The sequence below is a fragment of the Hippocampus comes genome, unplaced genomic scaffold (assembly GCF_001891065.2).
Source record: "Hippocampus comes isolate QL1 unplaced genomic scaffold, H_comes_QL1_v1.1 scaffold50, whole genome shotgun sequence".
NCBI lineage: Eukaryota > Metazoa > Chordata > Actinopteri > Syngnathiformes > Syngnathidae > Hippocampus > Hippocampus comes.
The window spans coordinates 300865-317143 of NW_017805122.1; the positions used below are offsets into that span (position 1 = coordinate 300865).

The 16279-nt window shown below is 45.1% G+C and overlaps 2 protein-coding genes and 1 long non-coding RNA gene across 8 annotated transcripts; 1 reads left to right on the plus strand and 2 right to left on the minus strand.

Moving 5' to 3' along the window:
- Window positions 1-753: 753 nt before the first annotated feature.
- LOC109513623 (catenin beta-1-like) lies at window positions 754-8936 on the minus strand. 5 transcript variants are annotated; one of them, XM_019866183.1, is made up of 17 exons: window positions 8777-8936; window positions 7775-7824; window positions 6371-6580; window positions 6033-6283; window positions 5720-5958; window positions 5033-5234; window positions 4742-4886; window positions 4477-4580; window positions 4216-4350; window positions 3894-4097; window positions 3629-3787; window positions 2942-3061; window positions 2673-2823; window positions 2465-2586; window positions 2245-2305; window positions 1793-1991; window positions 754-1663 (listed from the first exon to the last, which is right to left on the minus strand). In XM_019866183.1, the coding sequence occupies exons 2-16, from the start codon at window positions 7785-7787 to the stop codon at window positions 1801-1803; spliced, it is 2307 nt and encodes a 768-aa protein (XP_019721742.1). In that variant the 5' UTR covers window positions 7788-7824; window positions 8777-8936; the 3' UTR covers window positions 754-1663; window positions 1793-1800. The 5 variants fall into 5 exon arrangements, with proteins under 5 accessions (XP_019721742.1, XP_019721743.1, XP_019721744.1 ...); XM_019866184.1 differs by lacking the exon at window positions 8777-8936 and adding an exon at window positions 8406-8622; XM_019866185.1 differs by lacking the exon at window positions 8777-8936 and adding an exon at window positions 7982-8177.
- Window positions 8937-9641: 705 nt separating this feature from the next.
- Window positions 9642-15665, minus strand: dync1li1 (dynein, cytoplasmic 1, light intermediate chain 1). 2 transcript variants are annotated; one of them, XM_019866080.1, is made up of 13 exons: window positions 15333-15665; window positions 15018-15091; window positions 14240-14356; window positions 13912-14142; window positions 13432-13586; window positions 13160-13253; window positions 12763-12898; window positions 12497-12608; window positions 12304-12363; window positions 12167-12211; window positions 11988-12075; window positions 11773-11895; window positions 9642-10844 (listed from the first exon to the last, which is right to left on the minus strand). In XM_019866080.1, the coding sequence occupies exons 1-13, from the start codon at window positions 15428-15430 to the stop codon at window positions 10732-10734; spliced, it is 1446 nt and encodes a 481-aa protein (XP_019721639.1). In that variant the 5' UTR covers window positions 15431-15665; the 3' UTR covers window positions 9642-10731. The 2 variants fall into 2 exon arrangements, with proteins under 2 accessions (XP_019721639.1, XP_019721640.1); XM_019866081.1 differs by lacking the exon at window positions 15018-15091 and having other exon boundaries at window positions 15333-15437.
- Window positions 9742-13807, plus strand: LOC109513554 (uncharacterized). Its single transcript, XR_002167800.1, has 2 exons — window positions 9742-9817; window positions 13739-13807. It is a non-coding gene; the product is annotated as an uncharacterized LOC109513554 (long non-coding RNA).
- Window positions 15666-16279: the final 614 nt, after the last annotated feature.

Here is a 16279-nt window from a genome sequence, read left to right on the forward strand (position 1 = left end):
ATCCTGAGAAGGATGAGCGCAATGCAGAGAGGAGTGGGCACAACTCGCAAACATGGCCGTTGATAATGGCGTGATTGGCATCATGCCATCATAGGAGTGCAGAGTCGAGCGAAATCGTTTAAACGCATATCCAACTCGCGTTACCAAGCTTGCATGAGCACCGAAGGCGTTGCAGTCAAAGGAGCAAAACTTGAGGCGTGAATCTTAGTTCGGTGTTGTGAAGTGCAGGTTTGCAACCTGCTCACTAGGGGGCAGCACACCTGGACCAAGTAGACTTCAAACCGTGAAGGCGACAACCTAATTTCCCTCATTGTCAAATATTTTTATTTTTCATGAATCCTCTGCCTAAAATCAGAGCACTATAACGTATACCGTTATGTAACAGTCAACCACAATTTAAAATGTGCCTCTCTTGAGCCATTCAGTCTACAAATAGTGTGTGCATCAGATGTTAAATATTTGAATAATTCCATTGGAGGACCAATGGACCATTTTAGATGTTTGGAATTTGACAGCCACTTACCCCCACCTACTGACTGAATGAGAAACATCCCGAGCCTTTAACGTGTTGGTGTATTGCACTATCAAAGTGCAGTGTGTGTATATCTAAATTATCTGCCTCTCTTCCTCCAAAGACCATTTAAAAATGGCGTAGTTGCAGTTGGTAACAATCCTGTGCAGTTTGCAAAGCTCAGACTCGCAAGTATTGGTAGCCTACTTCAAATAAGGATGAAAGAAAGGATGGACACTAAATGAAATAAAATGACTTTATTGTTCAGCTGTGTCACAACCTCGTCTCCAAAAGAAACACAGCAGGACTCTTAACTGGTTTGTCAACCTGGCTACCTTTTGATAGTGCCAACCGCTTTTTCCAAGTCACACCCAATGATAGCATACAAAATAGTAACCTACCAGTGAATGTATATAAAACACTTTTCTCTAGATTTATCCCCAACAAATCTCGCAATTTGACCCACGTTTCATCTCTTTTGAACATGTGACACTGACAGTTTATGCTTACAGAAGCACATATTAAGAATGTATCATCCTCCATTTGATTATAAAAAAAAAAAAAAAACTACAATGTTACATTTTAAGTCGGAGTACAACTGATTATTAGTGTTCTACACATTCGGCCATAACAAAAAAAAACATTGTATAATATCACTATAACTTAACACTACATGTAATATACGTCTGTTTAAAAAAAAAAGTGATTAGCACTGAAGAGAAAATTAAGATGGCTAGTGTGAAGGCAAGCTGGGTCAGTACCATGACAGAGAATGAGTAATACAAAAAAGAAATAAAAAAATAGAATACAAAAAGTAGAACTGAAAAAGGATAATACAGGCAAGCCTAAAACATGTGTTACCAACTTTAAGATCCAACTCATGTGCACTCAACCAAACAGGTAACCTGCGCCGAGACCTCCATCTTGTGATGTCACATTCCTCCCGGATACTTTAAAGCCCCCCCACCCACCCCAGTTTTCAACTTGCTTAAAACATTCCCATGGCAGCCATCATCTTTGTTTTCTGGTGTCAGGCACTTTCCACTAACCCTTGTTCCTTCTTATACCATCACAACTTTACACAGCCATTCAAAACGCTGCTTCAGACAAGACAGGTTACAGGCCAATCACAATGCAGGCTCTACCGGAACAACTGAAAAAAAAAAAAAAAAAAAAAAAAAAGCATAGAACGTTTCAATAAGTTCGCCACTTAAACTAGATTTTAAAGCTAGAATTGGCTATAAACAGGACGGTTATGCGTTGGGTGAAAGAAGTTGCTCTCACCAATCCTACAGGTCAGTGTCAAACCAGGCCAGCTGGTTGCTGTCCATCAGGTCCTGGCTGTGACCGAGGTCTGGTAGGGGATCGGTGTGGTGGCCCAGGTCGGGCAGAGCGTCGGTGTGGTAGTCTGCCCCCTCCATCATGGGGTCCAGCAGGGTGTCTTGACCGTAGCCTGCAGGGTATGTCCGGTATGCGCCGTCTGCAAAAGGAGAGACGGGAGGAAAAAAAAAAAAATGTTAGGATGGTCTGTTAAATGTGTAGTTTCATTTCTATAGAAGCAGTCTGGGAATACAATGCATTACGAAGTTACATGGTTTTATCAAGTCTGTTTACTGTAAATGTGGTTTCCCCCCCTCCAACTTCACTTGAGTAGTGTCAGATCTGAAGCTCACTCGTAACTAATATTTTGACTCGCACCAAAATACAAAAGTACTGCGAAAGAGAGTGCTCACCGTCCTGCCTGTAAGCCAGAGGATCTCCTTGTGCCCCCATATCCAATCCAAGATCTCCAGTCTGGATAGGCGGGGGGAGAAAAAAATGACCATGAATGAACCAGCACACTTGAGTCCTAATTTGCTTCAACAACTGTGCATTAAAACAATAATGGCCCTTGCTGGCCGTCAATATTTATATGACCACAACACGACCAATCTGAACAGCTGTTGTAAGCACCTCATTCCAGGCCAGGGGCTCAGTTCTGAACAAAGAGCTGGTCAGCTCCACCGAGAGACGTTTCTTGTAGTCTTGGGGCTTGTCTTCGGACATGCGGAACAGTACAGCTGCTGCGTAGGTGGCTACAGGGGAGAAGGATGATGAGGCGTTAAGTGACAGTTGGACCCACAAGAAGGTCGTTCGTCGTCACGGGAGCAAATCCACTGACCGACGCCTTCGTTGCGAGAGTGCAGGAGCTCTGTGAGCGGCGCGGTGGCTCCCTCGGCTTCAATGGCCTCTGCGGCCTCCTTGTCCTGAGCCAGCTCGCACAGCACGCCGGCGGCCACGCGCTGGATGTTCTCCACTGGAGAATACAGCAACTGGACAGGTGCACAACAGAGTCGCCGCTAGTTCGTGCGCAACCCTGAAAGACTTGACCCATTCCAACTGGCGATTCCGATGCCAAGTACTTTGGCTGTTTTCCGATTTTGAATTCACCTGGACAAAGAGCGGAATGGTGTTGAGTCCTCTGATGACAATTCTGTTGTGGACATCTCGTGCCAGGATGTGCAGCGCTCCTGTGCAGCCTTCCACTATTTCTTCCATTCGCACACCTTCCTGTATGAGGAGGGCGAAATTCTTAGCAAACCACGGAAAGAGTCTGAACACGTGTGGATACGGGCTGGGCGATTAATCGATTTAAAATTGTCAGAAAATGCTTGATTCTTTTTGTTGCAATCCTTTTTTTTGTCACACTTTAATTGTTCAAACCCCAATCCGTGCTGATGTGCACAGCTAGTTTGCACAAGCAGTGAGCGTTCCCAATTTAGTAAGTGGGTTGCTTTATTTAGCTACGTTTCCAATCAATTTATGATGTATTCTTCAACAACAACTGGCGACTTCATTGACCACTGTCAAAGAAATCGTGCCCATTTACAGTCTAACCTTGAGGGACAAAACAAATCTGCATATAACGGTAATTCGTTATAACCATTTCCAATAAATTGCCGCCAACTACGATGGGCAACACAGTATGAACATTTGTACTGTCGATGTAAAAACATGAGCATGCAATACAGTATACAATCATGATGTGTCATTTGCTTTTAGTATCAGCATTTTAAGGTTGTATTGCCCAGCCCAAGTAAGTACTAAATAATTGTTTCAGTGGGCTTGGTTCCACACCACAAACTGCTGCTGGGTGCCTCCCATACTGGTGCGCCTCTGTGTGTCCTGGTGAGCTCTGACAAGTAACTGGACCAGACGCGGAATGGCTCCCTGCTCTCGAAGAGCGCTGTGGTTGGCCGGGCAAAGGGCCAGGTTGCGGATCAAACCAACTGTTGCCTGATTTGAGAGGGGGGGAGAAGAGAAAAAAAAATTAAACAATTTAATCGGATTTAAAACTGGGGGAGAACTTGAAAGCTGACTGTTGAGTCAAAAGGTAGAAGACCTTGATGAGTGGCCAGTGAGACGGGGGGTGCAGTAGTTTAACAACCACAGGCAGGCCGTAATGAAGGCGCACGGCGTTCTGTGCCATCTCCGCATCCTGGTGTCGGGAGGTGAGGTGGCGCAGGGCACAGACAGCTGGCTCTGTGATGTCCTCTCTGTCTCCCGCCCTGAGTACTGTCCTCACAAGGGCCTCAATACCTCCCACCTGATATGGGACGTCAAAATTTGGTAGCATAGGTCATAGGACACTTTGCGAATGTAAAATATGGAATTTGTCTCAAAAGTTGGAAAACACTGCTTAAAAGGGGGAAGGAGAATTCTACCTGGCAAACCATGAGTTTGTTACTGTAGTTGTTGCAGGTCAAGTTGGAGAGGATGCCAGCAGCGCATGTCACGACGTTGATGTCATCACTTCCCAGCAGCTGGACCAGCGTCCCCAGCAGACCCTCCATTCCCTCCTACAAGAGGTTGAGTCACATTTTGTCATTTGTGTTACTCATTTGCTTGTCGTTTGCTATTGCCAGTCATGGAAGCATGGAGGGGGGGGGGGGAAACAGTCTTTAGGAAGGCGAAGTGTATTGTACCTGCTTTGTGGCAGCATCTGAAAGGTTCCTCAGAGTCCAGAGGCAGTTCTGAACCAAACGTTGGCTGGGGTCAGTCAGATGGAGTCCCAAGGCCTGCATGCCTCCTACACACAGAAAATCAAACCAATCATCACAAATTCATTATACCGTTTATGCTATAACAACAAACCAAACAAGCCAAAACTAGAAAAGCTGATAAAACCGGATGAAATTTGCCTCTGTATTTGAATCCTTTTGCATTTTTCTACCCCTGAGACGAACTTACCGGCTTCGACTATTGCAGGTTTGTTGCTGGAGCAAACAGAGAGGACCTTGAGCACTCGGCTTGTGGTCCACAACAGTTTCTCATAAGTGAAGGTCCTCATGATGTTGACCAGGGCTTGGGGACCACCACTGGCCAGAATAATCAACTATAAAGACAAATGTACATCAAAGTCATCTGAAACTACTTTTGCAACTTGTCAAAACTTGAAAGTACTTTGCGAATGATACTAAGTCAGCATTTATACACACACCAAACTAATCAAGACGGATATAAAAAAAATATTGTATTGACCTTGCTTTCCTGGTTGCCATAAGCAAGTATCTGCAGGCAATCCGTCGTGATGGCGAGGAACTTGACGTTGGTGTTGGACAACAGAGCCACCATCTTTTGTAGTCCTCCGGCCAGGCGGACGGCCATCTTGGCTCCTTCCTGGTGCAACAGGAGGTTGTGGAGCGTGGTGATGGCGTAGAACAACACACTGTCCACCGGTGAGCTAAAAGACGATTCAAGCCATTACAAATACTGCACTCTTATGTCCATTTCTAGACAAATGATCAGTGTTGTGACAATGTGCATTGAACTAGCAGGAATTTTAGCAAGCCAACTGTTGAATTATGTGACATTTAAATGAAAGGCACAGATACAGAGCCTGTATTGAAGTTCAGCTCTGGGGCACCCATCACACTGCCTGCTTGGGATGAGTGCTCCACATACTTACTGAACGCCCTCTGCTAAGCTGCTACCTTCTAACTGCGTTTCCATTTAGATGAGTAGTGCCCAGTTTTGAGCATATGACCAATGAACTGTAGCAGAGGGTCCAACCTCTTAACAAACGGACAAATGATTGCTCTTATGAAATACACATACGGTGGTGTGGATAATAATTGTTTGTCTGTACCGTGAAGCCCTTTTTATCCTCAGAAAAGAAGTTCCACAGGTGTAAAATGCATCTGTGTCACACCGCCATTTGTTACTGACCCCAGCATTTTGACCAGGGCAGGGATCCCTCCAGACTTGAAGATGGCAAGGAGCCCCTCTCGGTGGTGGGAAAGGTTGTGCAAGGTTCCGGCAGAGCAGCGAGCAGTTTCCACATCGCCGGTATTCTGCATTGCTCGAACAACCGCTGAAACCATCTGCGGCGAGCGCATCAGCGCGTGGCGAGAGGCCTCCTTCTTTGACAACTGATGTACCATTACAGCTGCCTTGTTCACCACAACCTGGAAGAAAAGCAACGGTAAGTGATGCGGGCAGGTTCTTGTCGTTGCTGCATAGCTAAGTCGCCTCTACTTACCTGGTCCTCATCATTCAGCAGCTTGGTAAGCTCGGGGATGGCCCGGGTGGCCAGCTCCGCATCATCTTGGTAGTTGATGAGGTTGACCACAGCATGCTTCAGCATCTGAGAGGGCTCGGCCAGGCGCTGCACTGCAGTGGGATGAGTGGCATCAAGCTGTGTCGGCGGAATCTGGATGCCTTCCTCCAAGGTTTCAGGGAACATGGCCGCACGCACCCGCTGGGCACGGGTCATGGCGTAGCCTTCAATGTCTACGGTAAGGAGAAAAAAAACATGACAACAAAGTTAATGGCGGCTACCAACTGGGATGATGTTAAATGTTGCGTGGTCATAGGTACCTGTAGTCTCAGGAGTGAAGGGCGGGTTGAACTCCCAGTCGTACAAAGTCGGATCATCCTCCTCGACGTCAGGGTTTCCTTTGCCACTCAAAGACGGTGCTGTGGTGGTGACTCCAGATTGGATGCCTGAGTCCAGGTAAGACTGCTGCTGCCACTGGCTCACTGCAGCCTTACTGTCTCCCATCGCCATGTCCAACTCCATCAAATCAGCTAAAGAGGGGAAAATGTTTGTTGTCATCATCAGCAAGTTGCAAAATGGAGCTCAACAGTTCTTCTTTCTCATCACTGACATTAAACAGGGAGTAGAAGAAAACGAGTAAAATACAAAACTTTTAGACTACCTCTTGAAGGAACTTTATATTGGAGTCAAAGCACTATCAAAAGGTCAAGGTCATCTTTATTGTCAAATATGCTTTCGGCTTTTACTAGGATATTTATTGATACCGTTCAAACTGTTGCTGTTGCGCTTGTCTGCACGTTTCATTTCCTAAAAAGAGGACAATTTATTTATTTTGCACTTTCTGAAAAAGAAAATATTGAAGTTGTCACCGATTCACTTTAAGTGTAATCAAACCAGTTCCAGTTCACACAAGACAAGCAATTTACGTGCATGTTTCTTCTCGACTGTACCAACTTTAAACCAAGGTAGAGTACATACTGAACCATGACTTCTAACCTATGTTACACCCTCAGCGATAATACATTTTTGTGGTTTCCCCAAAGTCCCCTGAGGGGAACCGTAACTAAGGTCTTTCACATAATGAAAACAAGTTTGACATCTTTAAAGCTCAACAGTGCATCCAATATCCTCGCGGATGCGGCCAACATTTCAGTGTGCGCTCAAACACTGTCGGTCTGTCAGACTGCACACACAAGGCGGAAGCTCGTCTGTGGCACGCGACATGTTAATTAATTCCTGTAGAAATTAAATGAATAAATATCCAAGTCTGACACCTGAAAAATCTAGGAGAGTAAGAAAGTATTTGCAGTATGTTGCCTCCCACCATTGATGACAAGAAAAGCTTTAAAATTGTGAGTGCCTCAATGAATAGGCAAAAGTGAGGGACGCACTGATACTGTTCATCTGTCCTTTTTTTTTTGATCCTGCCAGTTAACATATTTATACAATCTCAACCATTAAGACATGCAAGTCTAAATTGAGTCAGACCTCTACAGTGAAACTGAACGTAAAATGCCTTGTTACAGGTTACATTGAAGTCAATTGTGTGGCAAGACATTTAATTGGATGTCAAACTGTCAGCAATGACGAGTCGTTCCGTCAGAAGTCTTATATTTAAGTGAAATTTGTCATGTTCAAGAAAAGTGGGTGTTTGTTATCAGCAAGTAAATAGAGTGCCATAGGTTCACCCCGAAAAAGCAGGAGGACTGTTTTTCAAAACTTACACTGGGTAGCCATTGTTCTCGCCTGCCCTCGGCCTGCACAGCAGTTAGGTCTGTGTGAAAAAAAAAACAAGAATAACGAAAAAAAGACCAGTCAGACGGAGCAAATAAAAAAACAACATTCCTTAAACACGGTGTCCTACTCGGTTAAGATACAGGCCATGGCGGCGTTTCTCGGTTGGAAAGCCAGTGCCCTTTGCACCAATTTACCTGCGCCAGGTTTCCCTCACTTCAAACGTCTGTTTTGCTCGCGAAAGTAGCTGAGAGAGGGGGGGAATGCCGAGTCTCCACCCCCGGCCGAGAAAGAAAACCGGTGGGTATTTCCAGGCCCGAACTAGCGCAATTCACCATTGAGTGGCAAAGTACTTCAAAGGCATATTTCTCCCCCTCCCCCGTACCACGGCCAAGTTCCGACCTCGCAGCCTGCCTGGGTTTCCGATGAGAAACTACCCTCCTCCGCCCCGCTTTTTGCTTCCATGACTCCTCCTCTCGTGGTGGGGGTCAACCCCACACATAACAGGCTACCTAAACAAAACCCAACAACGAAGTTCGCCACCGGGCGTCTAAACGTGCGAACATTTTTGGATTGCCATTAATGGCGTTACGGTAATCCTCGTTAGCTCCCACTGCTTACCTCGAATGTGCTAACTGCTAATAGGATCACTAGCAAACGTAAACAAACACAACTGGAAGCGTCCGTGTCAAATATTAGAAGCGATCACTCGTTTCAAAACTAATCGGGGATGTCCCTACTGTAACCCGATTGTACCATTCCAAACGTGATTCTCAAAAAGGGGTTGTTGCCAGTTTTCGCAGTTTAGCTAGCCTGGACGTCTGAAATGTAGATCCGGGCGCCACCATACTAAACCTGCCGTGCTGCCAGCCAAAAATCAGAAAACCTCACCGGAGCCCCCTCCCTCGCCAAAGATGATTTCTCCCAGAAACGGCAAAGTGACACGGTGTGAATACTTTCGACGCCAAATATACTAAGTAAGATATCCATACCAGAATCCAATGGCACCACCGTTGTTCCTGTTAGCTGGGGAAATCTCTTGTAGCTTGGGTGAAAAATTTTTAAGGGCTGCTAAATCCGAACCACACCCGCTCTCCCTCCGCCGAAGATATTGCTTCCGCTTGCACTGTCGAGCAACAAGATGGCGAGAGAGGAAAATGCAAGTACAGTATTCTGCCGCAATCGGGGAAATAGTGCGCCTTGAAAGTTCACTGAAATACATTATCCAATGAGGTGATGCCTCTCGCTATTTCTTATTTTTTATTATTTCAAAGGCGGAGTCTTTGACAAAAGAAAGACGTGGTTGCTGGGGCGGTTGAAGAGGGCGGTGTATACTCATTAGAATGGAATGTGACTCATTAGTGAATTAAGAAGTCCATGTCATTTACAGGACAGTGTCTGAACTGGGTTGTCGGGAGTACCATCAACATTGTCACAAATTACAAGATTATCCAGTTTTCAGATTCAAAGAAACATGTTTGTCTTTTGTGGTGGTGCAACTTTAGGTGTCAAGTCCCTCAAAACAATGATTACAGAGGTGTTTGTATGAAACATTTTGTCTCGGGGCATAAGGATGCTACCTCATATACTGGTGTAATTTAGTTTCAACTTAAATAGCAAGCGAATCATATTCAGAACACGCTTTTCGGACACATCTTTATGTCAGCAACAGAAATTGCAGCATGCAACTGAATGAAAATAATTCCACTCAATTTTCTTCCTTGGATGCAACTGAAAAGCTGTAAAGCATTAATCTGTTTCATGAAAGTGCTATATAAAGATGTTTTGTATTGCATTGTATAAATTTCCCCAGTGTGGGACAAATAAAGGATATCTTATCTTAAGACACCCATTGAATGACTCCGAATAAATACCTTTATTTGACTGCTTAACAGATCAGATTATACAAACGCCAACACGGAGCTCTGAAATAACAGGACCAATCAGCAAGACGATGGCTGTACATTCTTGATGTGACCCTACCATGATTTGACACCCCCTGGCCACCCACCACCCTGCCTCTGGAATCACAAGTAAATCTCAACCGCCTTTTGCAGTTTCTGTGTATCATGAAGGGAGGTTGGTCAGATGTCAAAGTGTGCGCTGTGCTAAACTGAAGTATCATCTTTATTTTATTTTTTTGTCCATGTTGAGTGTGGGGTTTAGTGTATTTCAATGTGTAGTGAGCATAGTCATGTTTTTTTTTCTTCTTTTTGGTTTGTAAATAGAACTTCAACATACGAATAGGTTGCACTTACGTCCTTCATTTTCTGTCGCTCGCTTGCACGCACACACACACACACACACACACACACACACACACACACACACACACACACACACACACACACTTGCACACTTGTCCCTTCTTTAAAAAAAAAAAAGTCTTGTTTCAGGCAATAATTTTTGTTCTCTCACATCCTTTGCTTACGTAACTGGCCCAAAACCCTATTATCTAAGTGCAGTTTCTTAAACATGTCTTTCAGCAGTTTCTACCATAAAAAAAAAATAATAATAATACAAATTGAACCATCACAATTAATGGATGGAACAACACCTTCACTCTCTGTCTCGCAATGAATATTTTCAAAAATCATTCCAGCCTACATCCCCCAAGTTGGTCCCTTTACTCATGTAACCATTCTTGCATTTACAGTGACACATTCTCCCTCCCGTGTAACAGCCAGGTAAGAAGGGTAGTTTGGGGTTGAAAGGGTGGGGGTAGTTTTTAGAAGAGGGTATGGAGAGAGGCAAGTCTTCGCATGGGAGGGTGAAAAACAATGGGTCGAAAAAACTAGGTGTCCACCTTTTCTTTTTCCCTACTTCCCTCTTATTTTCCCCTGTATATCCGTGTATCAGAGCAGAAGGAGGGAGGGAGGGAGGGAGGTCAAAAGAGGCGGAGGGTGGCTGAGAGAAGTAGAGCAGAGCGACTGAAGTGTGATGATCTTCATGTATCTTGGGCGTCAGGGGCGGGGGTCTCGTTGGCATTGGGCAAGTCCGTCTCTCGGTTGGATATGCGGTCTAGCTCCGCCTGTACGTCACTCAGGCCCAGCTTTGAGCCTGCAAGCGATAGCAGCGAGACATGGGTGGTTAGGTTTGCTATGGAAAAGGCTAACCTTTTCTTTGTATTCTTAGAAGCATGCAGGATCACATTATCAGCCAGTGGAACAATTAACAAAACATATCAAGTCAAAGAGCTGCAGGGGACATGTACACATGTTAAAATTAGGGCTGGATGCAATATGGAACTATAATACCCTGCAAATCCTGTGAGACATTAAAAAATTATGCTCATTGGTCAAGTGTCCATTGGGTCAGCCATAATTGGAATCATGTGTCATGTGTGCGGCATGAGTAAATTATACGACCAATGCAACGCCACATGCCTTTAAAACAAAAGATGCTGCTTACAATTCAGAGCTAGCCTCTTTTTATATAAGGTGCTTAAGCTCCAAGTTCTTAGTTTATGCAAATACCGGCGGCGTTACTGCTCAAAAGGGGCGCAGCTGTGATTGGATCCTTCATGCTTGGATGCTGATAAAAGGTTCAGCAAGGAGACGGGATTATAAGAAAATAGGAAGAGCATATATGTATATGCACGAGCAACAATAATTGGAGAACGTCCTGCTCGCACACACCTTATCGGGGCCAACATCCTCTGACTGGGCCACGCACATGCGCACGTGGTGAGTTTTGTTAAAAGTGAGATTGGGACAGCAAAGATGAGGAATGAGGTTACAAAAAACGAGAAGACACTTTTCCGATTCTACCGTGTGACAGATACGAGGAGAACAGAAGTGTGATGATGTCGCAAACTCTTCGGGGTTGGAAAGAGAGGAGTGAAAAGTCAAATAAAAAAATAGGCAGGGATGAGTAATGACTGAGGATTGTGGGAGGACCGGATGCTCACTTTTTATGACGACTTTTTATGAAAAGCCAAAAGGTCACAGAAACCACAAACAAACCGTCGGCGTGTGCAGACACTCACCTGATTTGCGTACCGTCCCTGGAGTGTTGTTGCCACCTCCTGCCGTTCCGGCTCCACCTGTGCCTGCTTTCTTTGTCAGTAGACTGTTGAAGAAGTTGGCTAAGACCCCCTCACTGGTTTGACCTGCAGTAAACAGGGATTAGCCCAAGTAAAAAAAAATAATAATAATAATAATACTCAACCAACTGCCTCATGCTAGTGACATATTTGTCTACCTGACTGCGGCATGGCGTTGGCCACGTTGGCAGCTGCAGAACGATTGCTCGTCCGCGGTGAACCAGTGGGTGCTCTGGTTGTCGTGTCCTAAGAATGTAATCCGTTTTGCTCAACGTCATGGGCTTTTTCTGCGTCGGATCCAGAAAGTGGGGGAGGAAAAAAAAAAAAGTACTCTTACCACCGGTCGCCCGACAGTAACAGCAGGCTGTTTGGAGAGCAGAGACTACGGAAAAGAGTATAAGATAAATAAAGTTAGCGTATTGACTGGCACAACCCCCCAAAAATTGCACATTTACAATTGAAATGTTTCCTTACCTGCAATTTTACCAGAAACACTTGGTCATCTTCAGCCTGAATCTCCTTTTCATGGACAATCTAAAACAGTTTCAAAGTCTTTCTTTAAATGAAATTAAAAGAGAACATTTTCAAGCACCTGTGGGGTCTCACACCCAAGGTTTTTTTTTTTTTTTTTTGGGCTGATGGAATTTTATTTAACTGATGTCACTACCTTTCTGACTGGTGGTTTAACGATCACATCCTCAAACCTGTCATCCGTCTTTATGGTCTGGAAGTTCTCGTGAAGTATTGCAATCTTCTTTTCATTGTCCCAACCTGAGGGACTGACATGAGAGAGGGAGGCTTAAAAAAAAAAAATGAAGCGATTGCTTGAACGTGAAATGAAACCCATCGCACGTACGTCAAGCACGAAAGCGGTATGACCTCGAGCAAATTGATGAGCGTGTCTATGGATTGCATAACGGTACACACACTTACATGAAGACCGCATCTCTTTCCACCACTTGTGCGGGGCAGTGGAATGGAAAGCCGTAAAGTCTGTGGACCAGATATTTATATAGCACGTCGAGGTTCTTCATCTCCTTCACGGATGTGTAAATAAGAGAAGCTCCATCTGTCACCTCTGTCAAGGTCGCTGATGGCAATATTACAATTTAAAGACACGGCGCAAACAATTTTACAAGTTCTTTTTGCATTCAAAATGGCTTAATAACAGGCAATTTTTTGCGACCGTTTTCTGCATATCTTTTTGGCAATCTTACTTTACGTTTTAATCAACTTCACGTTCAGTCACACCGTGCACTCGACTACCCCGTTAAACTGCAATCGACTGCGGAGAGAGAAAAAGGCATGGCATCGATTCCACGAAGGATACACTGTAGACAGAACTGTCTGATGTGGGACTGGATAAAGTCCAGGTGTTCGTCTCTGTAGTCGTGCTCCTTCTCCAAAGTGCTGATGGCATCACACTGCGAGGACGGACCGGTCGTGGTCAAGATGGCGGGCACGGCGTGACACAGGGTAGAAACCCAAGAACGTATCTTATTCAATGCATTATCGTATCGCTTTAGCAAATGTTGGTCCACGCTGTGTGTAACTCTCAGCTAAATGAACTACATTTCCAGACACTTAGTGAGAAGTACGTACCTTAGTGCAGACCACTATCATCGGTATGCCCAGGTTGTGCGTGAGGGTGTTGTCTCCTAACGGCAGCAAGACGCTCTCCTCCTCATCGGGCCTCCTCTGTGAGGTCCCATCCTCTCCACCCCCAGGCTCCGTGTATTCCTGAAACTGTTTTACAACTACACGGACAACATTCAGACAGTTAGAAGATTAAGATCTATGGATGTCTTTTGCATTTCCGTGCTCACATGTTAAAACACTGGCTCCTATTGTGCGTGTTCACAGCCTGCCAGATTACTTAACAATTACTGTCAATTCATCTGATTTCTAGACTGCTTGTCCCCATTGGGGTCGCAGGTGAGCAGGAGCCTCCGGCTGACTTTGGGTGAGAAGCAACGTACACCCGGGACTGGTTGCCATCCAATGGACAATTGGAAAAAAAAGAAGAAAAAAAACCCCACACAAGCACTGGTAGGACAAAAGACGTATTTTCAGTTGACTCACGTCTATGCTCGAGCTCCCGCAGCGTTTCTGGAGGCACCCGTAGTTTGTCGACGTGTTCCCTTGCGGCCGCGGCCCACTTCTGGAGCGAGTCCAGCGCGTTCCACGGCCGCGACATGTCAACCGTTATCAGCAGTAACGTGTTGCCGATCGCGTCAACCGGTACAGCCACTCCCTGTAGACCTTTGTGGTAAAAGTCTCCGTCTAAGACCCACGCGTTACACCTCGTGTGGTCTAAACACAAACACCAAAATCGGGAGGGTCAAAAGATTCCAAGCACAACAATATATCTTGAGATGTTAAAATTAAATTGCAAAAAAGGGTGACATACCATCAATGTCGTCGTCATGGACACTGATGTAGAGGTATTCTAGACCTCGCCCTTTCATATACTCTTCAACTCCTTGTAACTTGGCAACCAAGGTGGTTTTCCCTGAGCCAACTTCCCCTAAACACACAAGTGCACAGTTTTGTTTCAGCATATCACACACTGTCTTATGTATTTTGTGTTTTCAAATCATGCTTATACAGGGTGGGTGGAAAGTAAAATCGGCAGTAGAAAGTTCTCTATTTTTTTTCCCCCCAGTTATGTTTTGTAATAATAGCGTAACATTTTTACAAAGACATCAAATATCATTCTTTAAGTATGCACAAACACTTCCCAGCCATACAGCTTTATTGTATTGGTTTTTAAAGCCACTTTGATTGTTGTTGTGTTGACACGGCTGCGTCAATTCCTCCACTGTGCTATGTCCACTCGTGCCGACAGAGGGACCCCATTCAGCACTTATGTTTTGATTGAGACGCAACTTGACGACCCTGTCTGCCACGATGCACGTCAATAAACTCTCTGATTATCCAAGGCAGCGGATTAGCCCTGCGTTTGTGTTCATTTTCAAGATTCGCATCCTCTGCTCAGCATCCCACCTCGAAGCTACTAGGATGCTACAATGACTTGCAGTGTCCTGCGAAATGCAAGCCCACTCTCGGGGAAAATGCACCTGCCTCTTTGTGCAAACCTCAGTGAAACCTAACGCTGATTCTCGATGAAACATTCATCAGTATCTTTGTGCATTCCAGATATTCGACTGCACATATACTGTACCCACCCATAACCAGGACATTTTTCCCAGATGGTAATTTAGATCTTGAATGGGTTGACACTTCGCTCAGGATAGTCGACCTGTAGACACAAGAAGCCGATTACGCCACGACGATTCATGCATTACATTGAACGACAGGCTAAGTAAGGTTAACGCGTTGCTCTGTCACCAGCCTCCTTCTGGTACTGATGCTAGCTAGCCTCGTTAGCAGGCGGTTAACTGTCAAACGAAACCAGGCTCCTCGCCGGAACAATTGGGCTTTCGCGCCCGGAGGCACCGCCGCTATCGATGATCTGCATTGCAAAAATAGATCACACGCACCACAAGTTCTGCCCGTCATCCTCCTCCGGGTTCTCCAGCGTGGTCTTGGATCCAGTTAAGGTGGAGGATAATAATGCACTCCTCCCAGTAGTCGCCATCTTCGCAGCGTTGTCAATGGAGCAGAGTACCCGGATGTACCATTAGCTTAGCCTTAGCCTGGTGCACTGGCTGCACGGTAGGGGCCGGGGCGTGGTCGCACCGCACAAAGATGGAGGGCTCACTCACTCCAAAATACGCTATGACCTCACCCTCAGGGTGACAGTCTCATTCGACAACAGAAGTGCTCCAAATGCGTGTGCTTGTTCGTGCTGCTTTTTTTTTTTTTGGTCATCTGTTATGTGGGCTGGTGTCCATGTGGCCTCATATAAAGCTTAAACCCCAAATCGTTTGATGATATAAAGCCACACAACGTCATAAGCTTCTTCAAAACCGTGTATGATGTTTAGGCGGCATGATGATATTAAGGCAAATAAAATGTCCACTCACTCATCACAACATTTGGCAAACTTGTAGTGCATGCATTAAAATGCACCTTCTAATATAGGGTGTCCCAAAAGTCTCTTTACATTTAGTGCAAATGATTAGATCTGTTGACCGGGATTTATTATAAGAGTGGGAGTGGAGAGCCGACAGGGTTTACATGTCCTCTGCTGGCCTGGACACTCAGAAGCACTGACCTGCATTTACAACCTAAATGCCACACATGGTTTCCATGAAATTGTATGAATTTATCTACTGTCCATTGTCTGAAGTTGTAAGCAATGTTCTTGGTTGCACTGCTACCAGCAGTAAGTATATACACGTCAATTTTTTTATTTATGGGGGTGCCAATCAGATGTCAGACTCCATGTTGCCATGTCAACGTAATCTGCAGAGGGCCTTCACACTCAGTGTGATATCCTCGAAATTGAATTGTATTAATTTTTCAATAATAAGCATTCTGCCAT

Excerpts from the sequence above, each read along its gene's own strand:
- LOC109513623 (XM_019866182.1), bottom strand. The coding sequence starts at position 7,934 with ATGGCCTGTATCTTAACCGA. Across the intron at positions 4,098-4,215 it reads ACAAACTCATGGTTTGCCAG|GTGGGAGGTATTGAGGCCCT; the intron begins GTAGAATTCTCC and ends GTCCCATATCAG. Across the intron at positions 3,062-3,628 it reads GCACCCAGCAGCAGTTTGTG|GAAGGTGTGCGAATGGAAGA; the intron begins GTGTGGAACCAA and ends CTCCTCATACAG.
- dync1li1 (XM_019866080.1), bottom strand. The coding sequence starts at position 15,430 with ATGGCGACTACTGGGAGGAGTGCATTATTATCCTCCACCTTAACTGGA. Across the intron at positions 12,364-12,496 it reads TTAAACCACCAGTCAGAAAG|ATTGTCCATGAAAAGGAGAT; the intron begins GTAGTGACATCA and ends AAACTGTTTTAG. Across the intron at positions 12,212-12,303 it reads TGTTTCTGGTAAAATTGCAG|TCTCTGCTCTCCAAACAGCC; the intron begins GTAAGGAAACAT and ends TCTTTTCCGTAG.